Here is a 25,507-nt window from a genome sequence, read left to right on the forward strand (position 1 = left end):
ACAATGTCAGACGAATTGTTGATATTATAGATTATGTCCATCACTCCCAGGTGCCCGCCATACTTCTCTCATTGGACGCCGAAAAGGCTTTTGATCTTGTCCACTGGCCCTTTTTGTTGCGCACCTTCTCTTGCATGGGTTTTGGCGGTACCTTTATCACTTGGATTGAGAAGCTTTATGACCACCCCCAGGCACGAGTCAAAGTAAATGGCAGGTATGGGAAACCTTTTGCCATAGGCAGAGGCACCAGACAGGGGTGTCCGCTTTCCCCTTTACTTTTTGCGCTATTTTTGGAACCCCTTACCACCAGAATCAGACTTGCTCACTCTATAACGGGAATCCGTGCGGGTGATCACCACTTCAAAATCTCCCTTTTTGCGGATGATGTGATGCTCACTCTCACGGATCCATTCACTTCCCTCTCGGGTATCATGCAGGAGCTTGATCAATTCTCTGCAGTTTCCGGGCTTAGGGTGAATTATGACAAGTCAGAGATTCTCAATCTCACATTGCCTGAGGAGGAGGTGCATCGCCTCAGGGGTTTATTCCCATTCAAGTGGGCCAAGGGAGCGTTAAAATATCTGGGAGTGCGTATTGGGCCTAGATCTGACTTATTGTTCCACCTAAATTATAATCCGCTTGTTCAGCAAGTCAGAAGGGATCTGGAGCGATGGGGCCGTGACACCCACTCGTGGCTGGGTCGCATTGCCCTAGTTAAAATGAATATCTTACCCCGTTTTCTCTACTTTTTCACCACCATTCCTATTTTTATAAAGTCTGATGTCCTTCGTCAGTGGCAACAACTTATATTTGGGTTTATCTGGCGCAAGCGACCACCTAGAGTAGCGCGTTCTACTTTATACTTACCTAAAAATAGAGGAGGCTTGAGTGTTCCCAACCTCAACTGGTACTATGGTGCTGCTCAACTTCGGGCCTTAGTAGTGTTGCATAGAACACAAGAGATACCTCAATGGGCTTTTTTGGAGCAAGCTATGGTAGGGAGTATGCCCTTATCGGCTATACCGTGGCAGCCCCGCGCTACATGGGGCCCCTTTTTGTATTTCCCTATTGCGCTGCGGACCACGGTCCAGGTATGGTTCCAATGGAAATCAATCTTGGTTGGCAGGGAGGCATACATGCTCCTTACACACCTTTTTACTAATTCACTATTGCCCCACGAGGCCCTCTCCAAGGAGGTACTTGCATGGCGCGCGGCGGGCATTGTGCTTATAGATCATGTACAAGTGCAGGGGGCTTTACAGTCCAGGGAGGATTTGGGACACCGTCATGCAAATTTTCCCACTGATTTTCTTCTCTTTGCTAAGGTTTACCACTCCCTCCACCGCGCGCTGCGCCTGGGCACTCTTAAACTGACAGGCTCTCTTTTTGAAACGTACTGTATGAATGCTCAGAATATGAAGGGCGTGATCTCTAAGATCTATGCGTTACTGAATGGGAGACGGACTAGTCCATCTCCGCAGCAGAAGGCGTGGGTCTCTGATTTTCAACGGGAATTAGCTGATACAGAATGGGATGACATTTTTACTAACGCCCATACGTGCTCCATCTCAGCGGGTATACAGGAAAATTGCTATAAAATGCTGTATCGTTGGCATTATTCTCCTGTCCGATTACATAGATTCCGCTCGGTTTTTTCTGAGTTGTGCTGGCGTGGCTGCGGGGATCCTGGTACTTATTACCATATTTGGTGGAGCTGCCCCCGTGTAGTACAGTATTGGCGCAATGTGGTGTCTTGGGTGTCGACTGTGTTGGGAGTATCGCTTGAAGTTGACCCCTGGCACGCTCTTCTTCCCTTGCATGTCGAGGACTTAAATAAGGACCACCAACGAGTTGCGCAATTGGTCTTTATTGCAGCACGTACAGAAATTGCATTGCACTGGAAGCAGAGCGCTGCCCCTAGCCTAGCCAGAGTGCAGGCTCGGTTACATAATTATTACCAGTTGAGTAGACTTACAGCTGTTCATCATTCTCGCATTGCTGCTTTTACGAGAACATGGGAACCCTATCAAAGATGGTTCGCCTCCTGTCAATAACGGGATTGGTTTCCCCGCTTGATTGGCAGTTGTGAGTCTCTCCGACTCATATGGAGTCTTGTAGGTCATTACCCTCTTCGCTGAGTCCTGTCTCCTATAGTACGAAGTGTGCTGGGTCTTAGGACACCATCTTCTAGGTCTGTAGGGCACTGTTTCCCTGTTTCCCTTGCTTTCTCTACACAGGAGGAGAGAGTTTACCATGCTCTTATAGATTCTTCGCATTGTTACCTAACACTGAATGCTGTAATGGAACTCTATTGTTGCTTTCATATTATTCTATTTTATACTATGCTATACCAGTTGTTTGGGGGGAGGGGGGTTGACTTGAAACTGTACTCAGTTTCTTAACTATGGAAAATGGATTATGAGGTTGTTTCTGTATTCTGTTCTGTGTTCCACATACATGTCCAACATTTGGCCTCTGACATGTATTTTGTCTTTTCTGGATATGTTTGCGATGCTTCTCATTCCAATAAAAATCTTTTGAAATCAAAAAAAAAAAAAAAAATCCTGGACCGTCACTACCAGTTCCAGGTACTACCCTTCGGGTTAGCCACAGCATCCCGGATGTTCACCAAGATCATAGTGGTGGTGGCGGCAACACTGAGGAAGGAAGGAATCCTCGTACACCCTTACCTAGACAATTGGCTGATCAGGGCGAAATCCTCAGAGGAATGTCACCAGGCAACCAACAGAGTCAAAACTCAACTGGAGAGCCTCGGATGGGTGGTCAACACAAACAAGAGTTGTCTGCAGCCCTCACAGCCTCTAGAATACATAGGAGTCCGATTCGACACCAAAGAAGACAAGGTCAGCCTGACTCCAACAAGGAGATCAAAACTGAGGAACCAGTTGCAAATCCTGTTGAGTGAACCTCGCCCCACAGCATGGGATTACCTACAAGCCCTCTGTCTCATGGCATCCACACCGGAAGTAGTGCCATGGGCACAAGCTCACATGAGACCCCTACAGGGCTCACTTCTATCGCGATGGAATCCACTGTCCCAGAACTACGCCGTACGTCTACAGCTCCCGGGCAGAGTTCGGACCCAGCTACGATGGTGGCTGCAGGACAGCCACCTGAGCCAGGGAACAAGACTATCCTCACCAACCTGGACCCTGCTCACCACAGATGCCAGCCTATGAGGATAGGGAGCACACTGCGAGGAGCTAACCGCCCAAGGGCAGTGGCGCGCAGAAGAGTCGGGATGGAACATCAATCGCCTAGAAGCTCGGGCAGTCAGACTAGCCTGCCTACGGTTCGGTCACAGACTCTGAGACAAAGCGGTCAGAGTAATGTTCGACAACGCCACAACAGTGGCCTACATCAACCGTCAGGGGGGAACCAGAAGCCAACAGGTGTCTCTGGAAATAGACCCCCTAATGTTGGGGGCAGAAGTGAACCTCCAGGAGATCTCGGCCGTTCACATCGCTGGGAAAGACAACATCACGGCAGACTACCTCAGCAGAGAAAGTCTAGACCTAGGAGAATGGAAGCTGTCGACTGCAGCGTTCCAAATGATAGTGGATCATTGGGGAACACCAGCCATGGACCTTCTGGCAAACCAGTCCAATACCCAAGTGCCCAGTTACTTCAGCCGCAGGCAGGAGCCTCAGTCCCAGGGGATCGATACCCTGGTACAGACCTGGCCACAGGAGACTCTGTTATACGCCTTCCCACCGTGGCCCCTATTAGGCGTAATCATTCACAAGATCCAACTGCACAGGGGACCAGCACTTCTGGTGGCCCCGGACTGGCCAAGAAGACCGTGGTACGCAGACATGAGAAGACTTCTGACAGGGACCCCCCTGCCACTACCTTCACACAGAGACCTGCTCCAACAAGGGCCGATCCTCCATGAGGATCCAGCTCGATTCTCTCTTACATTCTGGCCATTGAGAGGGCTCGCCTGAGAAAGAGCGGATACTCGGGTGCTGTAATCGACACCCTACTCCAAATACGCAAGTTCTCCACATCTCTAACATACATAAGGATTTGGAGAGTATTCGAAGCCTGGTGCGAAGACCACGATATCATACCACGCTCAGTCAAAATTCCTGTCCCTCAACTCCATCAAGGTACAGGTGGCCGCATTGTCATGCTACGGAACCAAGAGCGAGAGCGACAGCATAGCCTCTCACCCGGACATTTCACGCTTCCTGAAAGGGGTCAAGCACATCCATCCGCCCCTAAAGTGGCCGGTACCGCTTTGGAACCTCAACCTGGTCCTGGATTTCCTAGAAGGAGCCTCCTTCAGACCCCTCCGCGGCCTGTCTCTCCGACTATTAACTTTGAAAACAGCATTCCTGCTGGCAGTTTGTTCAGCCCGCCGCATTTCAGAACTACAAGCACTGTCTTGCCGTGAGCCGTTCCTCAGGCTCACCCCGGGGACCATCCAGCTATGCACGGTACCTTTGTTCCTCCACAAAGTGGTGTCTCACTTCCATCTCAACCAAACCATCTCGCTACCATTGCCAGATGAACATAAGAATTCGGAAGAGGCTCGAAGTCTAAGCCACCTCAACATCAGCAAACAACTATCCTGATACCTGGAAATGTCGGAGCCCGTACGAAAAACGGACCACCTATTCATCCTCTACAGCGAGAAGAGGCAAGGGGAAGCGGCCTCGTGAGCAACCATAGCCCGCTGGATCAAAGAAGTCATCAAGGTGGCCTACTTAGAAGCAGGCAAGCTGCCGCCTCAACAAGTCAAGGCCCATTCTACTACAGCCCAGGCAATGTCCTGGGCAGAAACCAAGATGTCACCCACTGAGATTACAGGGCGGCAACATGGTCCTCCATCCACACCTTCTCCAAGTTTTACTGACTGGATGTTCAGGCCTGGGAGGACACGGCATTTGCAAGGGCAGTACTAAGTGGGTCACGGGCAGCCTCCCACCTGGTTCAGGAGTAGCTTTTATACATCCCATTGGTCTTGAGTCCATCTGCTACATGCTAGGAAATGGAGAAATTACTTACCTGATAATTTTGTTTTCCTTAGTGTAGACAGATGGACTCAGCATCCCGCCCTCGGCTGCCGTTACTCATGGAATTCTTGAGTGATTCAAGGGTAAGCCATGCTTTCCTTCATCTAGGACACCCATCCTACTTGGTGTCGACGTTTCCCGGTTGAGGGCACTGGCGGTCTCCAGCTATAGCCAATTCAACTAGTTCAAGTTAATCAAGTTATAAAGTTAATCAAGTTCTTCAAGTTCTGAAGTTATACAAGTTATTCAAAGTAGTCAGTCAGACATATATCCACAATGCTTTTTGAGGAGAATACTGAAGAGCTGCACTTCCTGCAAGGGTATATGTACTGGGGCTGACGTCAGATTGAAATCTGATCCGTCTCCAACTGCTATCAGGAGTACACTATACCCATTGGTCCTGAGTCCATCTGTCTACACTAAGGAAAACGAAATTATCAGGTAAGTAATTTCTCCAATGCAGGTACTTTTTACCATCCTTAATCCTACATATAGATGTACAGTGTCTTCATTTAATTAAACCACCTCTGTCCACCAAAATATCTATATTAACTACATCAGGAAAAGCATTGAGCTTGGGACAAGATACACTGCAGTGTACTCACTGGCTGCACAGTGCGTGCATAACTCCAGAATACAACATTCCCAGTCACTAACAGGTCGATCCAGTAAAGTGTGCTCCGTCGGAGCGCACTGTCACCCTGCTCTGGACGCGTGTTTTCCCTTACCCCTTATTCAGTAAGGGGAGGAAAACACGCGGCCCACCCGCGGCACCTAATAGCGCCCTCAACATGCAAATGCATGTTGATGGCCCTATTAGGTATTCCCGAGCGATCCAGTAAGTAAAATGTGCAGCCAAGCCGCACATTTTTCTCTAAGAAATTAGCGCCGCCCAAAGGTCGGCGCTAATTTCTTCCGGCGCCAGGGAAGTGCACAGAAAAGCAGTAAAAACTGCTTTTCTGTGCACCCTCCGACTTAATATCATAGCGATATTAAGTCGGAGGTCCCCAAAAGTAAAAAAAAGTAAAAAAAAAAAAAAAAAATTTTGAATTCGGCCCGCGGCTGTCGGGCCGAAAACCGGACGCTCAATTTTGCCGGCGTCCGGTTTCCGAGCCCGTGGCTGTCAGCGGGCTCGAGAACCGACGCCGGCAAAATTGAGCGTCGGCTGTCAAACCCGCTGACAGCCGCCGCTCCAGGCCAAAAGGAGGCGCTAGGGACGCGCTAGTGTCCCTAGCGCCTCCTTTTCCTCGTTTGCACCGCGTCGCCTAATTTAAATACTGGATCGCTCGCACCGGCGAGGGGCCGGTGCGCGCGCCGGGAGAGCGGGCGTTAGTCCGCTCTCCCACGGACTTTACTGGATCGGGCTGTAAATTAGCAATTGTGATTGGGAATTGGTAAGCAGCTGGTTGGTACAGAGCCCTACCATACAAGCAGGCTTTAGGGGCAAACAAGACTGAAAGTTTCTCCCAAACCCTGCTTCTCCTCCCTTCTCCACTGGCCTATTGGCTCTCAGTGTGAGCACTTCTAACCAACAGGCCATAAGAGGAGGAGGGAGCAACATCCCTTGAGAGAATTCTGCATCCAAAAGCTGTCTGTGTTGATGCCCATTTGGTCAGTGAGACAATGCTTTCTTTTTTTTTTTTTTTAATTTTAAATTTTTTTTATTGAAAGTGTAAACAGCAAACAACATCTGTGGACAACAATGTTTGTCAATGGGAAACACAAACAAAACGTACAATAAAGGCATAGACTTTCACATGATTTTGTGTCTTAATTACTCCCCAACCTCCCCTCCCTCCCTCCCAGCGTAGAGCTGGCAGCCACAGGTAAGAACAATAGCCAGTCCTCTCCCAGAGAGAAATGCTCATATGCCCAGTGTATAATACTATGTACGTAGGTCTGCTGCCTAAGCATGTGGTGATGGTACTAAGCGATATCAAGTTCCTTTCTCCTGATTCAGCCAGGTGCTTATATGGTGCCAAATCTGCTTATGGCGAAGACTCATATATTTAGGTACTGCAACACGTTCGTGAAAACAGCATAGCCTGGACAGTCTCGCTCTTACATTCTGCTCTGTGGGCATGGTACAAGCCCTCCATAGAAGTGCTGGTTCACAATGTGCTGCCATTATAATGATGTCAGTCATCAAAGCTTCTAGGAATTGAAATGAATGCCCTCTCAGCCAGCTGTGGGACACCAAAACACATCCAGGTCTTTGTAAATGACGTATGACTGGCCACATATGCAGGGGCAAGAACCTTTATATAAAGATGAAATTCTTCTAAAGGGGTCTCATCCAAGAATTATTTCAAAATTATCTTTGGTTTGGTAAGGATTTAAGAGATCTTTGAGGGCTCATATATTCTGTCCTCTCCAACTTCACCCCTCATCATTTTGTTCACTTCAGGACAAGAGGAAGGGTGTGGGGGAACAACAGAAGGAGAAGGTTCCCTGCAGGCTGTTTGGGAGGTGAGGAGCTGGAACAGAAGCCTGCAGGTTTCTTCAAAAGTTTGAATTAAGAGCTGTGAAAGCTTTCAGAAATGTTGATCTGTGGCAGATTGACAAATATTTATTTATTTTATTTAAAAACTTTTATATACCGGTATTAGTATGCATACATCATACCGGTTTACAATGTAACTTTAAAGGTAGAAAGAGATCTTTGATAGGTGGCAACAAGCTAATGATTTAGTTTCTCTGGGCAGGCAGCAGCTGTACAATCAATGCAGGCTAGAAGCACTGATTATATCAGAAAAAAAAGGGATTCTTACTGCAGGATGTCATGCAGATCTTCTGGAAATGTCAGATTTAAAAATACACTAAATACCCTGTTGCTTTTTTGAGCAACAAAGGTAAAAGCAGCTCATTAGATCATCAGGGGAAGATGTTGACATCAAAATAACCTATTATTGGGATATTGGAGTTTTCGCGATATGGGTTTTCATCATGTTAGAACTTCCGTGAAAATCCACCAGGCAACTAAACTAGTCTGTAACTTTAACCTTTGTTGCTCAGAAATGTTTCACTGGTTTCTGTAGCAGAACAGCAGTTTACATGTTATTGAGTACTTTTACCTGATTCTTTGTTCATAATGGCATCATAGTAAGCAAATAATGCTCGGAATTCAGCTGGACGATGTGACATCACTTTAAATACGTTTGGCAGAAATCCATGCTGATGGGAAGAGAAAAAGCAATCAACTGCTATACCATTTATCAAGATAAATTAAGCTATGAGGTAGATGACATAACATTAAGCCTCCTACTCCCTGCAATAACTAAAGTTGCAGCCAAAAAGAAGCTGAAGGCAGGAAAAGGAATGGCATTTCCACACTTCATTTTAAAAAACAAAATTAGATCAGGAAAGATTTATTTCATTTTATTAATTTCTTAGATTTATTTCACAACTTTCTAATATAATTGAAGGGGAGGAACAAACAGTCCAAAACTGTAACAGCAGAACAATTAAAAAACGTCCACATGGATGTTGTAATAACAACCGATGCATACAAAATACCAACACAAAAACTTACAAAGGCATAAACAAATTTTCAGATTAAAAATAGATGAGCTGAGATTCACACATACCAATAGGATCTCTAAGAATAAGCTTTCAGTTTTCTGGATACAACCATGTTTTTACCTCCCCATTAACATTAAGAACATAAGAAGTTACCATACTGGATCAGATCAAGGGTCCATCAAACTCAACATCCTGTTTCTAACAGTGGCCAATTCAGTGTAACCAACTAGGTGGGATGGATTCTTTTACTTGCATCCAGGGACACAGAGAAAGAAATAGGAGATGAACCTTTTAGGCACAACTCATTTTCCACCCACCAGATAGCTTACTCTCTGAGGCTCAAGCTCCTAAGTGCGGGGTCAAACAATAGTCTTATACCCTGCGTCTTTGCAGTTCAAGCCCCTTTCCACTCTTGATACACAGCACTAATAATCAACCCAATCTCTGCATCCATTAAACACACAGGAGAAGAATAGTGGTTTCCAACTTCTTCACTGATAGTTGATTAGATGACTGAATGCATAGTATTCACACGTCACTGTTTCCTTAATTCCATTCAATAAATAATAACACAGAAGAAAGAAATAATAAACCTGTGACTTCATTTCTTCAACAAAGTCTCTGTTTCTTAACTGGAAACTCTGTACTTATACTGAACTCCTTTCTATCTACAATATCCATTTAGATTGATTGCAGTCCAATCCTTCTTCAAATACCAATTTAATTCTTAGATCTCCACACTGGTGGTGTTATATTTAAACAGAATTTAGCCCCAGATTTAATCTTTGTCCAACAAGTTCTTTAATTCTCTTTCCTCCTTAGTCAGAGCCTGGTGGGCACTTCTCATGCCCTTAATTATTACTTTCCCCAATAGCAACAGACTTCTTATTACCTTTATTTCATTTCTTTTGGTTTCCTCCTGATAGTGCACTTCACTAGGATGCTTTCCTTTAGATGAAACTTGCAACACTTCTGTTTCTTTCTGAATGACAAAGGTAAATTTACTGATTCCCAGGTACAAAGGGTCATCAGCTCCAAGTGGAACAAAACTATTATTTGAACCCAAAATGGGAAAAAATCAACTAAGAAGCAGGAAGAGTGGAATAAAACTTCCTTGTCTCCAAACATAGGGGATAGTTCAAAAAGACAGTTAATGCAAAAATATTTTTCCTCTACATTGGGTCACTAGACAGCCTTTATTCTCTGGAAGAGAATCAAAAGTCTGCCAGAATCTTCCCTAACACATTTTCTAACCTTACCACTGTGAATGGGTATCAAGGCTCTCACAGGGAATTCTCAAAAATTGACTTGAGAGACCAAAAACAAGCTTAAGCTGGGTCTTAAATGGGAAGACTTCCTTACTCCTTTCCCATAAGTTAAGAAAAATTTAGAGAGCAGGAGGCAGCAGGCTCCTGACTGCTTGAAAGTCTAAAACAAAATTATGTTCTTTAGAACAGTTTTCACAATTTTTCCAGGCACTGAAGTCAGGCTCACTGTTCTATAGCATCTCAGATCTCCCCTGGAGCCCTTTTTAAATATCGGGGTTACACTGGCCATCTTCCAGCCTTCAGGTACAATGGACAACTTTAATGATAGGTTAAAAATTACTAGTAATAGATCTGAAATTTCATATTTGAGTTCTTTCAGAACCCCTGGGTGTAAACCATCTGGTCTGGGTGATTTACTACTCTTCAGTTTGTCAATCTGGCCTACTATATTTTCCAAGTTCATTGTGATTTGGTTCAGTACATCTGAATCATCACCCGATAAACTGTTTCCAGAACCGGTATCTCCCCAATATCTTCATAAACACTAAAGCAAAAAACTTAATTTAGTCTTTCAGCAATGGCCTGATCTTCCTTAAGTGTCTCTTTAACCCCTTGATCATCTAATGGTCTTAAGCAACTCCCTCGCAGGTTTCTTGCTTTTGATATATTTTTAAAAGGTTTTATTATGGGGTTTTGCTTCTCCAGCCAACTTTTTCAAATTCTCTCTTTTACATTTAACTTGCCAATGTTTATGCTATTTCCTATTTTCTTCAGATGGATTCTTCCAATTTTTAAGGCAATTTTTTGGCTAAAATATCCTCTTTCATTTTGCCTTTTTACCAAGCTAGCAGCCACTTGGACTTTCTTCCTCCTTTTTTAATGTGTGGCATACATCTGGACTGCACTTATGAGATGGTAATTTTAAACAATGTCCACACCTGTTGGGACACTCTTAACCTTTGTAGCTGCACTTTTCAGTTTTTTTCTATCTTTCTCATTTTATCAAAATCTTCCTTTTGAAAGTTTAGTGCTAGAACTATAGATTTACTTATTGTCTCCCTTCCAGTCATTAATTCAAATTTGAATTTGTTATGATCACTATTACCAAGTGGCCCCACAACTGTTACCACTCTCACCAAATCCTGTGTTCCACTAAAGATTAAATCTAAAATAGCTCCCTCTCTCGTTGGTTCCTGAACCAATTGCTCCATGAAACAGTCATTTATTCCATCAAGGAACTTTAACTCTCTAGCATGTCCTGATGCTACATTTACCCTCCATTGCCAAAGAGTTCCAAAAATAAGAAGCTATACAGAAAAAGGCATGTTTCTTAGTTTTAGACAGGTGAATATTACTAAGAAGTGGAATCATCAAGGGTCCTTGACTGGCGGATCATAAAACCCACTGAGAAATATAAAGTATTAAAAGTTTGTTTAAATACAGTGGACCCATTCTAACCCTCCCGCCCTACCTTTGTTGCACAAGTTACGCCTGCCCGAGGCAGGTGTAACTTGCGCGTGCCGGGCCAGCCGCTGGCGCGCCATGGTCCAGTCCGGAGGCCGTGGCCATGCCCCTGGAACGCCCCCACTGACGCGCCGGCCACAACACTCCCCTGACACACCCCCGATGACGCGCCGGCAGCGACACGCCCCTTGACACGCCGTCCCGGGGCTTTGCGCGCGCCGGCAGCCTATGCAACATTGGATCGGCGCACGCAGGGGGAGCTTGGGCCAATTTTTCGGGGGATACGCGCGTATCTTACGCACGTACCCCTTTGAAAATCTGGCCCAGAGTGTGTTCCACTAATCTAATCTAGCTGTTACTATTGCATGAATAATCATGTCTACTTTCTTCTTGTCCAAAAGAGAACTTAACTTACTTCACCCGCCAAGATGAAGTAAGTTCTACAACAAAAAAAATTCTAATAGTTAGGGGGCATTAGGGGTCAGGGAGGAGAGTGGAAAATGGAGGAAGTGGAGGTAGGAGGATAGGGAAGTTTCCTCCCAGTCCTCTCCTTAATTGGAGTGAACTGGGAGGGAACTGGGGTAGGTCTGGTCATGTTGCCACGTGGAGTTTACTAAAATCTGCCCCCTTGTGCACGTGAATCACCACCCATATGCACGCCAATCTAAAATCAGGCACACGTGCCCGCAGGTAGCGGATTTTATAACACACGTGTGGCAACGCACACATGTTATAAAATTGGTGCGCCTTTGAAAATCCACCTTTCAGTTCTGTGGAAAGTGTCAGTACATCCAATACAGATGGATAGTTAAATTTGGAAGAGATGAATTTCCTATCCATTGCAATCTTTTCTTCATTGGGTTTAGCATTAGCTGACTAATTTTCATTCAATTCACTAAAGTTTACAAGTGTAGACAGGGCAGGCTGGTGGAAGGGTATCAAGACCATTGGTCTGACCCAACATGGCAATTTTTTATGTTCTTATGTTCGGAATGAAATGAACCAATTTATTTAAGATGGGCTACTAGTAATTGATGGTCAATAATATCAAATGCAGATGTCATGACTAAAAATACTACTAAAACTACTTTCCTCTTGTCAAGGCTAAGTATCTCAGCGATAAGGATGCACCAAGCTACAAGTTTTTAGTAACCTACATAAGCATATTAATGTTAAAATCAAACTGCCTAATTTGTTCCTAACAATCAGGTTTAATTTACACACCTAGTTTATTATTTTACATTGTTACCGTACTATGATGGCACACGAGTAATTTGTAATCTATACCACCCATATTTCTCTTTATCGTGCCCTTCTGTAAACCGTTGTGATGGTATTTAACTTAATGACGGTATAGAAAAATTTTTTTAAATACAAAAATAAATACATTTCATTCCTAATATAAGAACATAAGAAATTGCCATGCTGGGTCAGACCAAGGGTCCATCAAGCCCAGCATCTTGTTTCCAACAGAGGCCAAACCAGGCCACAAGAACCTGGCAAGTACCCAAACACTAAGAAGATCACATGCTACTGATGCAATTTATAGCAGTGGCTATTCCCTAAGTAAACTTGATTAATAGATGTTATTGGACTTCTCCTGCAAAAACTTATCCAAACCTTTTTTGAACCCAGCTACACTAACTGCACTAACCACATCCTCTGGCAACAAATTCCAGAGCTTTATTGTGCATTGAGTGAAAATAATTTTCTCCGATTAGTCTTAAATGTGCTACTTGCTAACTTCATAGAATGCCCCCTAGTCCTTTTATTATCCGAAAGTGTAAATAACTGATTTACTGTTGCATCCGTCGGTCGCAGATGGCTGTGACCTCTCTGCCTCACCCCTCTTCTACCCTTTTCCTCCTCCCTTGGAAGGATGGCTGCCTCCAGTGCTGATTGCCGAAACCCTCGGAGTCTCCAATACAGCATGGGTGTCCCCATCTGCCATGCTTCTTCCTGAGGCCTCCTAGGGTGCGCGCGCGCACGCTGCCTACGCTTTTGAATATGTCATGGCGGGAACCTCAGGGGCATCTCCACCGCATGACATCAGTTCTTACGGGTGTTTCAACCTCTGCTCCGATTCAATGAGTTAGCAAGGACTTTGGTTTTGCTACTCTGACCGCTTCTAATCTGCTCGTTTGGATTCCCTTATACCCTCCAGGGTATCTCGCTCCTACGGAAGGTCTGGGTACCCGCTCCTCGGGGGCCTCTCGCTTCTACCTGCCCTTCGGGGTTCAACTACCTAACCTAAGGACACCCGCTCCTCAGGGGTCCTGTCTCTCTCTTCCAGGATCCCTCGGCGCTCCTAGGTACTTGCTCCTCGAGGGCCTATCCTGCAACTCGGGAACTTCTCTTCATTCCACTGCTAAGGAAGTTACCAGCACTACCACTCTGTTAGTATCTCTATGCTCCAGCTCTCCTTATTCCACCTTTCAGGTTCAGCTTATCCCACGCTGTGGAATACTACCCAACCTTTGCTACATCCGGGTGAGACCATCTACTACAGAGTCTGTCTGAGCTTTGGGATATTGCTGGACTACAGTATTGTCCATTCCTTGAGCAAGATTCCCCTATCTAAAGCAGTACAATAAAGCTTTCTTTCCTCAGTGTCTGCTTACTAGAGTCTAGCCTATCGTGATTCCCCACGGGGCCCCTCCCCGTGGGAGGAGTCATCACCTTTTCGACCAAGTGTCCACAATATGCCACAAACCTAACATTCACATCTACTTGTTCTAGACCTCCCATGATCTTAAAGTCTTCTATCATATCCCCCCTCAGCCGTCTCTTCTCCAAGCTGAACAGCCCTAACCTCTTCAGCCTTTCCTCATAAAGGAGCTGTTCCATCCCCTTTATCATTTTGTTTGCCCTTCTTTCATGTTGATTGGCAATCCAGTTTGTTTAAGCCAAGGCTTCTGATTGTGGGGCAGAAGTTATCATCAATGCTTTTTAATTTTTACTTTGCCCTGTTAGAAATACTTTAGAAAGCTTAAGGGCAAATTTTAAATGCCCAGCAGGTGTAAATTCCAGCCTTTACGTGCGTGGCCGGGCCTTATGTATGCCGGGCGAATCTTCCAAGAGGCCCAGCTATGTGTGTAATGGCCGGTACGCGCTCAAGTACCAGGCCTCTTGGAAGGGGCGGGCCTGAAGGCATGTTTTGGGTGGGCCGGGACAGCGCCATTGTTCGCTGTCCCGGCTGCGGGTGCCGGGAGCTGAAGTAAGTTGAGCAAAAAAAGGTAAAAAAAAAATAATTTTAGATTTAGGGGTTGGGGAGGAAAGGAGAAGGAGGAAGGGAGGTTAGGGTAGGGGTAGGGAAGTTCCCTCCCAGTTCTCTCCATGCACCATGCGCGCGCAGATTATAAAATACGGCGCGCATGGCCCGCTGATTTTATAACAAGGACGCTGGCGCGCGCATGTTATGAAATCAGTGCGTTCATATGAGCATGTCGGGAAGCACGCGCACATGGAAGTGTGCGCACACCTTACAAAATCTACCCGTTAGATTTTAGCTCTTATTTTTATGCAGATGATATTCAGTTTGTATCCAGTTTAAATCCTAAACCTAGTGTATCTATCTCTGATTTCAATGAATGTTCAAGTAACAAACTGGATCCATTCTTTTAAACTGAAGGTTAACCCATCCAAGTTAGAGGTTCCCTGTTTTTTTTTAGGAATTTGGACCAAGAGGGTTTCCCTTTATCAGAAATGGAAGGAGTCAAGATTCAGGTGAAAGAAAGTATAAGCATTTTGGAGTTAAGACTCCAAATTTAACTTGGAAGGTAATATTTCTACTCCGATTAAAAAATATTAGTATTTGTGATTGGTAAGATGACAAACAATTATTGGAAGTACATGATCTTAAAACACCGACATCTTCATTAATATTAAGCCATTTAGATTATTGCAATTTGCTTTTTCACAGTTTTTCTGCTAACTTCATTCATAGATTACAAAATGGCCCAGAACACTGCAGCCAAGCTTATATTTGGCAAAAGAAATATAATAAAGTTTCCCCAATGAAAGCTTTTGCAAGAGCTTCATTGGCTGCCAATCTCTTACTGCATACAGTTTAAAATAGGTTGTTTAACCTTTAAAGTGTTTCGGTGTTGTACCCTTCCTTATTTAGCTAATCTATTAGTTCCATGCCATCCTGTTAGGTTATTACGTTCCTCTTAGGCACAGTTATTAAAGCTCTCGTCCCCTAAGAAATTTGGCTGACACACCAGGAAATGTGTTTCTCTTATTTAGAGCATCACTTGTGGACCTTTTTACCACTCTGTCTTGGGGGGGAAGAGTATATTAGATTTGGGACAGGCCTGAAGACTTGGCTTTAATTAAGAGCTTTTGATTCCTGAAAAATGTACTTTATTCTAATTTTTTTGTTTTTGATTTTACTATTGTATATTCCTTTTATTTCAGAAATTAGAGTTTTAAAAAAATGTTATCAGATATAGTTTTATTTTTAGAGTATACTAAATAGGTTTTAGATTTATTGGATTGGTTGTAATTGTTATTTTATTGTTAATTTACTTAATTTTTAATTTAAGTTTAAACTGTAAAGTTTCTATTACTGTTTTAACATTATTTGTACTTTTGTACATCACTTTGGTTGTTATGCAAAGAGGGGCAATTTATCAAATACATTTGGCTGAGGAAGCCAAGAAAAGTAGATTAAGGATATGAAGATTGAAGAAAGTAAATAAACACTACAAATCAAGAGTAGGAGCCCCTTAGAAATCCCACAAATAAATGTGCCCTATTTGCAAGGACCCATTTTAGATTGAGGAGTATGTGATATATTCCCTTTCAGTGAGTGTCTTAGTGGAATGTGCCTATGATGGGATAAATAGACCTCTAGTGGTTCAGAATTCAGTGCTGCAACCCCGAACAAATCTTCCAAATATTTACTCAATATTTTTGTTCGAGTATATTCAACTTAAATATATTTTAAATAAGGGGGATATCAGACCTAAGGTTCACCATAATCTTGCTAAATTTAAATGGCTAGTGTTTGACTTCCGAAATATATGTTATCCTACAGTAAACTTACTTCTGCTATGGATGGTGTGTAAGCATGGATGGTCAGGAAACCTGTGGAAAAATACTTGTCTGTATGGTAGGTTGATATTAAATGTAAAGTACCTATAACAGGGGTATATATCTACAAGAGTTCTGTGGTGCCCTGATGTTTGTCAGGAGAAAAGGTATATTTCCCAGTCTTGAACCGGGGTCTGCCCAGTTCAGGGCCAGTGTGCTGAGTCATGGGAGGTCTTAGAAAAAGGCACATTCACATTAAAGAAAGACTGTTATATGGCCCCGCCCATGAGGATCCGGATTGGTCCTCAGGAGACTCAAAAGGAGTGCTGGGATACCTCACAACGTTCCCAGTATTTAGACGGCACAGTGGCCAGAGCAGAGGGTGGGATTCTGGAACAGACCTTCTGAGTTTACCAAGCAATGTGTTAATGTAGTTGTGAAGTGGATGGTCTGTCTACAAATTGTATTGTATTGTCACTAAAAGGATTCTGTGGTATTGAGACCTGGTCTGTATCTTTGACTGAGTATAAGCCTATTTCCTACCTAATATTTACCAGCAAATGCCTGCAGTATACAATTCAGGAGCGGTTTATGTTTGCATCTATAAATGAAACCACTTGCCAACTTATTCCTGTGTCCATGTGCTGCAGGGGCTTTTGGGCCTGACAATATTAAAAGAAAAAATGTAACATTCTTTGACCATCATTGTGTTTATATAATCTTCTAATAAAAAGATATTTAAAAATACCTAGGCTAGCCAAGGGAAAAATCTCAGAAAAACAGTGAAAGAATTTAGTAAGTGCTAGAATACAAAAAAATGGTTTCAGAATTATACAGGGTGGCCCATGGAAAAGTAGCCCGCCTCCAATACCAGTGCATAGAAGGCAGGCTACTTTTCCATGGGCCATCCTGCATATAGATGGTACTCAACCCTGAACATGTTATATAAAGGTTTTGGATAAATAATGATGGAAAAATCAGGGAAAGGGAGCATTTTTCCATATATGATGCAAGCATCTTGTCATTATTTCTTACTGGAAAGATGTGATATCTCAGATCTGCAAGAGAATGAAGGCTTTTCTGCTGCTCAACCTTTTAGTGATACTGTTGGGCAACCTAATATTAGGAGTCTTCCCCCAGTGGGTAAAGCATTTCTAGTTTCTTGCCTACTAGTAGTTGTAAGATGTAACTGTGCTACATTCTGGAGATCCTTGAGCAATCATCTTTTTCAAAGCTGGATGCAGGCACTCTGGTATACATTCTCTATGGAGCAGCTTATGTGTCTCACCTGGAAAAAATACCTACACTTTGGTCTTCGATTGCACCCACTTTTATGAAATGTAGCAGGTGAAGGCATTAAGACAGTAACTGTGACACAGGTGCATGAGCGCACATATAGCATGAGTGCACATACAGGCACCTGCACATATATGCACGCATATTATAGCCCTGATCATTAAAACCCCGCTGACTAGCTTAGATTTTTTTTGTTTAGCACTTACACACCATCCATAGCAGAAGTAAGTTTACACGGCAAGGGACCCTGGTGCGCGTAAATACTTATAAAATCTGCTCGGCGCACACTGCCCCAAACTTGTGCGCCTAGCTCCCTCTTTTGGCACATGCAGGGCTTTTAAAATTCGCCTGTATGCAAATTGAAGTGGGTTCAAGTCAAATCTAATACATGTCTATGGGAATAGAGCAGAGGTGCTGGTGTAGTGTTTTGATATATAAGAAATACTTGTGCATATGGTTGAAAATGTTTTTCTTTTCTCTCTTCTTTTATTTGGATTTCTCAGTTACAGAAGTTATACAGCTGTATTTGTATCATTATAATGCTTGCCTCTTAATGTCATAATTAAGTGATTCTGATTATCATGCATATGATGTAATGAGTGTTTTACATTCAATGACATGTTAAAAAAAGAATAGGATTTATCTGTACTTGATTAATGCCCTAATCATGGGCCAGATGTACTAAAGAATTTTCCCATTTCATGTCTCTGGATAAAATGTTTAGTACATCTGCTCATCTGTTCGGACTTTTCTGGTTCAGCTTCTGGCTTCCTACTGCTTTTATAGCTATCAGAAACGGCTAGGAATGTTACAGGCTTTCTTCTAATAGCTGCAATTCTTTTTCTGCCGTCCAATATGACTGAATGGACGAGGGATCACTCTTCTGCACGGGAGAAAAAGAAAAGATAAAGGCAGAGGTGCTGGCCAGGAAAAGAAAAAAGGAGAAAGGAGCATTCATGTCTTGAGTCATTGAACATACTCTCCATTTGTTCTACCCCTTTCTATACAAAAATATAGCGCTAGGGAAATAATCAAGCTGTGCTAGTGCTATTTGTCAGTAGCATTTTCATATTTTCAGTGAGCATGGAATGTGACAGTCCCACCTGCCACATCAGGGGCTCCACCTCTCAGAGCTGGGGCTGGAGGAAGAGTATCAGGCACCCCAGGTGAACCTTCAGCCTTACCTATTGCCTAAGATAGGACGAGAGAATGGGGAAAATAGAAGAGCCAGGCATCCGAGGCCTGACCTGATAGTGAGGAGGGCAGTGAGAGACTGAGCTGGCTGTGGGTGGGAACACATCCTGACAGTTCCCATCCAATCAAAAGAGGAAAGAGTTCCGGCAGGAGAGAGATAGAGGGAGTGTTTCAGTTCAGCTACAACTGATGGTGAGCGACGAGGCAGACCTGGAGATACTAGGTTTTAGTTAATAGTTGGTGGGTAGCACTTGGAGGTTTCCAGGATTTTACCACCCCCTAAATTTTGGCTCACTAGGCGACTAATAGAGGAGCCAGTCCTGCAGAGACCTCAACAGCAAATGTCTGCAGGTCTAAACTTTAAAAGAGTGGTCACTGAACTCCTCTGAGAGACTACTTACATTTTTTTGATCTCAAAAAGATCTATTTAGAAATAACTTCAAGAGTGAATCAGCCTAAAAAGTAAAAAATTCTCTCAAATATCAGTTCACCAATGTATTTTTTCATGCCAGTCAAATGTCAAAATTTAAATTCTCCCTCTTGTTCATTTCAGAACACAAATGTTTTGGCTTATAACAAAACCAAACGCTCCAAAAATGGAGTATGAACATCATCTAGCTACTCTTACATGTTTCTCTGCATGCTCCATCTGTTCAACTACATCATATGGCAAATCCTTTTTGGAAGGCATGGGATAACGCTCAGTGGGTCTCGTGGGCTCTGATGACTTCGTAGGGTCAGTCTGACCTCCTCCCACTGCAGTCTGGAATCTTCTCCAAATGTCCCTTAGCACAATGGGAAACAGAGGCTAAAATAGAGGATAAAAAGGCTGTTAGTCATTATAGCTATTGTTTAATTCTCCGCTGGTACTGAAAGCAGTCTGAGCCAATGAAGATCAAAGGTTGTTAGGAAAAAAATTGGTTTTCTCATTACCCTAGTTTTCCTATGCCCACCTCCCTCTTACAAAGTGCTTTTCACATTCCTTGCATAAGAAGACAGCCCTTCTAAAGCAGGGATAGCCAACTTTCATTAGCCAGAAGACCATCAGAATGGCTACAACCAATTCTGGGAGCATGCGTTCTATTGCAATACATCCAAAATATGCTGTTTGGCAGCCACCTCGAGGTACCTAACTTACGGGCCGATACAGTAAAAGTCGTGGGAGAGCGGGCGAACGCCCGCTCTCCCGGCACGCGCACAGGCCACTCTCCTGGGCGCGCAATTCTGTATTTAAATGAGGGCCCGCGGCAAAAAGAGGATAAGAGCGGCGGCTGTCAGCGGGTTTGACAGCCGATGCTCAATTTTGCCGGCACAGGTTCGGAAACCATATGCCGGCAAAATTGAGCGTCCGGTTTTCAACCCGCGAGCCGATTTCAAATTTTTTTTTTTAACTTTCGGGACCTCCGACTTAATATCGCCATGACTTTCCCAGTGCCTGGAGAAATTAACGCCTACATCACATGCAGCTGCTCAGTGCCTGTCTGAAAGCCAGCATGGTGACAGCAGCCCCTTTTTCTTACAGCCCAGCCATTTACTGGGAAATCACAGAGATATTCTGGAGGGTCTTCCTTCTACTCACCGTACGTTAAAATGTGATCTGCTTTTCAAAATCATGTGCTATTTTGCGGAGTTCACACTCCTTATTAATATGTCCAATCTGTGCTGTGAAGGCGACACCGAGTAGTTCCTAATAGTGGAATTTATTCTAAATTTTTAATTTTATTTCCAATTTCTTCTGCACTCAGGCAGGCCAATACACACAAGTGGGTTATGCAGTTCTTCCAGAACATGGAGACGAAGCAAAAGTGACATCACAGATATAGCCCTGACCCAACATCAGCCTGCCAATATTCTCCATCTCCAGATGGTGGACATGCATCTCCCTACTGGGGATTGCTCGTAATAAAGAAATAAATAAATAAAAGATAGAAGATTTTGACGCACCGCTTGAGCTCCTGAGGTGACACCCGGCGGTCCCTCCCTCAGTAAAGCGTTTTTAAGTCTGGAAGCGTGGCCAGGCATAGACTTAGTAAAACAATTTTTAAAAAGCAGTTGGACAGCAAGGAAGTGCTCAGCTGTGAAGGCCTTTGCCCTCTCCCCCTATAGCCGGAGACCTATCTGTGCTCTCAGCCAGGGAGGGCTGAGTTCAGGTAAGAAAAGAAAAAGATGATGAAAAATGATAAAGAGTAGGGAAGTTTAGTTCCCCCTCGCTTTTTTCCTTACTGGATCTTCTCCCTTGGTGCTTATTGTTCGGCCTTTTTTCCCCATTCCTCTCACTTCTCTGGGGAGTTAGTGTAGCCACGTGGTAAGCGGCAAATTTTCCTGTGCACAGGAACGTGCGCACATTCTTGCCGTGCGGCGATATACGGATATAGGCACACACGTGCACGGGTACTTGTGTATGACCACACCCTATTTTTGAGCACATATTTTGCGTGTGTACTTCCATGTATTATTGGTGGCTGCTCAGGAATCTGCCCACAGCATAGTGCAGGAACGCTAAGGTACTGGGAACAAAAAGGAGAATCTACATGCTTTGCTGTTGGTGCGGCTTGCCATATAGGGCAATGCAGTCATGGTGTCCTCTCTGCCTGTGTCAGCACTTTTTGGATGCTCAGGGGGATTTGTTTACGGTGGATTTTGATGATGCTGGGCTGTCCGCTTGGACTATATTAGCTCCGGAAGGGAGTGTGGTGGAAGGTGGCACAGCAGTTGTATCCCCTCACATCTTGTTCCCGATGGCAGTGACCCCTCTGGGAGAAGGGTCAGTCAGTATTAGGTTTGGGCCTGTGGGCCCCAGTATGGATCCATCCTCTTTTTTCCTGAGTGGAATTTTTTCAGGGCCTGCAGAATTTTTCTGCAGAGGTGCCCAGAGGAAGCGAAGCAACTTGCTATGAAGGGTTCGCATATTCAAAGCTCCCACTTGTCAGCCTCTGAAGGCAAATGCCGCAGGGATGCTGTTCCCTGGTAATATTCAGGGGGATGTGGATCATGCTACATCAGATGTCTCTTTCAGGGAATTGGATTCTTCCTTTGAAGAGGGAGAAATCCCACCAGATTCAGAATCACATCAGACTCTATTCCACTAGAGTTGCCGAGTCTGTTGTAGCAGACCCTGAATGGTGTGAACGGGAGTGACGCTATAGGACTTGTAAAAGAAAGATCCCATATTGGTCGCCTTACGCAAAGCATCATGTTTCTTTCCCCTCTTGAATCCAACTGAAGGATGATTAAACCTTGAAAGGAGTGCTCCAGAGGCAACTTTAAGGGGGGCGTTCCTTAGCGAGTTTTGTACCTTTGGCTCCAAAGGCAAGGGTTCAGTTGAGATTGGTGGATACTTTGGAATGCGCTGTCTCAGGTGCACTGTCATTCCAGCGGAAGGAGGGGCAGCTCTAGAAGATGCTCAGGGTAGGAGGTTAAGGGTCTTCTTAAGTAGACCTTTGAGGCCATGGCACTGCATTGCAGATTGCTTCTTATTACAGCCTGGTAGCTCAGGCTGGTTTATGTATCTCTTAAGAGATACAAGGAGCGGAGTCTGATGACAGATATTTGATGGACCGAGAGCACTATCCTTATCCAATGTGGGCTGTGACTTGGCACGGATGGCCGCTGGAGGGATAGCTTCTGTGATAGTGGCTGCATGCCTGATGTGGCTGCGATATTGGTTGACAGACTCTGTTTCCAAGTCCAATCTCACATGGTTACTCTGTAAGGGTTCTCCTTTAATTGGCGGTAAGTTGGAGCAAATGGTGAATAGCAGAGAGAAATCCAAGGTTCCTTGTTGGCTAACAACAATAAGGCAGCATCATTTCATAAGAACATAAGTACATAAGAAATTGCCATGCTGGGTCAGACCAAGGGTCCATCAAGCCCAGCATCCTGTTTCCAACAGTGGCCAATCCAGGCCATACAAACCTGGCAAGAACCCAAACACTAAGAAGATCCCATGCTACTGATGCCAGTAATAACAGAGGCCATTCCCTAAGTCAACTCCACTGTTTACCCTTTTCCACTGAGAAAATTGACCATTTAATCCTATTCTCTGCTCCCTGTCTTTCAACCAGTTTGTAATCCATGAAAAGACATCGCCTCTAAACCCCTGACTTTTTTGTTTTCTTAGAAGCCTCTCATGATGGACTTTGTCAAATGCCTTCTGAAAATCCAAATACACTGCATCTGCTGGTTCACCTTTATCCACATGTTTATTAACCCTTCAAAAAAAATGAAGCAGATTTGTGAGGCAAGACTTCCCTTGGGTAAATTCATGTTGACTATGTTCCATTAAACCTTGTCTTTCTATATGCTCTGTGATTTTGAATAGTTTCCATTATTTTTCCTATCACTGAAATCAGGCTCACTGGTCTATAGTTTCCTGGAATGCCCCTGGAGCCCTTTTTAAATATTGGGGTTACATTAGCCACCCTCCAGTCTTCAGGCATATTGGATATTTTTAATGATATGTTACAAATTTTAATTAATAGATCTGAAATTTCATTTTTTAGTTCCTTCAGAACCCTAGGATGCATACCATCTGGTCCAAGTGATTTGCTACTCTTTAGTTTGTCAATCTGGCCTACTACATCTTCCAGGTTCACAGTGATTTGGTTCAGTTCATCTGACTCATCACCCTTGAAAACCATCTCCGGAACTGGTATCTCCCCAACATCTTTATTAGTAAATACAGAAGCAAAGAATTCATTTAGTCTTTCTGCAATGGCCTTATCTTCCCTAACAGCCCCTTTAACCCCTCGGTCATCTAACAGTCCACCCGACTCCCTCACAGGTTTCATGCTTCGGATATATTTTTTAAAGTTTTTATTATGAGTTTTTACCTCTACGGCCAACTTCATTTCAAATTCTCTTTTCGCCTGTCTTATCAATTTTCCACTTAACTTGACAATGCTTATTCTTTTTCCTGTTTTTTCAGATGGATCCTTCTTCCAGTTTTTGAAGGATTTTCTTTTGGCTAAAATAGCCTTTTTCACCTCACCTTTTAACCATGCCGGTAATCGTTTTGCCTTCCTTCCACCTTTTTTTAATGCATGGAATACATCTGGTCTGTGCATATAAGATTGTATTTTTAAACAATGTCCATGCCTGTTGAACATTTTTAACCTTTGCAGCTGCACCTTTCAGTTTTTTTCTATTTTCCTCATTTTATCAAAGTTTTCCTTTTGAAAATTTAGTGTTGGAGCTGTAGATTTACTTATTGTCCCCCTTCCAGTTATTAGTTCAAATTTGATCATGTTATGATCACTATTGCCAAGTGGCCCCACCACCCTTTTGGAACAAAGGGCTGCTCCAGGTATTTCTGATGGTTTTACCCTTACACAAAAGTATCTTCTCAAAGATCTTGTTCCTTCAGAAAATCTCAGGCCTTTTGGATTAAAAAGCTTCATAAGGAGGCGGGCTCCAAGAATGGAGTATCTGGATCTTCACGATGAAGGTGTGAGGGCTCACCTACTGGTTCAGGAAATAGGCAAGGCATCTATCTCGCTTTATTGAGGTGGGTTCTGACAAAAATAAACTGGTGGGTACTGGAACTGGTAAAAGACAACTATGCTTTGGAGATTCTCCAGATTCCTCCGCATACCTTTATGGTCTCTCCATGCAACTCTCTTGTTGCGTCCATTGGTCGCAGACTGCTGCGACCGCTCTGCCTCACCTCTCTTCTACCCTTTTCCTCCTCCCTTGGAAAGATGGCTGCCTCCGCTGCTGGTTGCCGAAACCCTCGGCATCTCCGAAACAGCATGGGCGTCCCCGTCCGCCATGCTTCTTCCTGAATACGCCATGGGAGGAACCTCGGGGGCGTCCCCACCGCCTGACGTCAGTACCTCCGGGTATTTAAACCTCAGCTCTGCTCCAATACAAGTTAGCAAGGACTTCGATTTTGCTACTCTGACCGCTTCTAAGCAGCTCGCTTGGATTTCTCACTACCCTCCGGGGTATTTCTCTCCTATGGAAGCTCTAGGTACCCGCTCCTCGGGGGCCTCTCACTTCTACCTGCCCTTCGGGGTTCAACTGCCTAAACTTAAGAACACCCGCTCCTTGGGAGTCCTGTCTGCTTTCTTTCAGGAACCCTCGACACTCCTAGGTACTTGCTCCTCGAGGGCCTATTCTGCTCAGGGTATCCTGCACCTTGACCACGGGTCCTTCATTCAACTACCAAAGGACGTTTATCAGCACTGCCACTCTGTGAGTATTGCTACGCTCCAGCTCTTCCTATTCCACCCTTCAGGTTCACGGCCTACCCCGCGCTGTGGACCACTACCGGAGATACCTTGCACAAGAACTACCAGGAGGAAGTATTCCCCGGGTTACCCCGCTCTGCGGACCACTACCAGAGAATCCATCTAAAGGTCTTTCTACTCTGGACTGTGTTTACAAACCTGCTCCTCGGGTTACCTTCAGCTGTATAATAAAACCTCTTGTCTCTTTTGTCCATCACTGCTGAGACCCCACCTGTTGTGGCGAGTCCCCACAGGGCTCCTCCCTGTGAGTGAAGTCAGCTCTCATCACGACCCAAGGGCCCACAACCAAGCCCAAGTATAACAGATTGCTAACTCCACGGACCCGGCTCAGCTCTCAGCCTTACAGGCCATTCCTAGCCTGGCCCAACGGAATTTGGAGCAACAGTTGAAAAAAGGTTTGGATAAGTTGTTGGAGGAGAAGTCCATTAACAGC

The 25,507-nt window shown here is 44.2% G+C and overlaps 1 protein-coding gene across 1 annotated transcript in view; it reads right to left on the minus strand.

Annotated features, from left to right (window-relative positions):
- The window catches only part of LOC115082191, a 54,510-nt gene that overhangs the window by 23,219 nt on the left and 5,784 nt on the right, over window positions 1-25,507 (minus strand). The window contains exons 2-4 of the mRNA XM_029586442.1: window positions 19,452-19,631; window positions 9,457-9,546; window positions 8,117-8,216 (exon numbers count right to left, since the gene is read on the minus strand). Of these exons, the coding sequence (XP_029442302.1) occupies window positions 8,117-8,216; window positions 9,457-9,546; window positions 19,452-19,631 (370 nt within the window). The remainder of the gene's footprint in view (window positions 1-8,116; window positions 8,217-9,456; window positions 9,547-19,451; window positions 19,632-25,507) is intronic.

The sequence above is a fragment of the Rhinatrema bivittatum genome, unplaced genomic scaffold (genome assembly GCF_901001135.1).
Source record: "Rhinatrema bivittatum unplaced genomic scaffold, aRhiBiv1.1, whole genome shotgun sequence".
In the NCBI taxonomy this organism is placed as follows: domain Eukaryota; kingdom Metazoa; phylum Chordata; class Amphibia; order Gymnophiona; family Rhinatrematidae; genus Rhinatrema; species Rhinatrema bivittatum.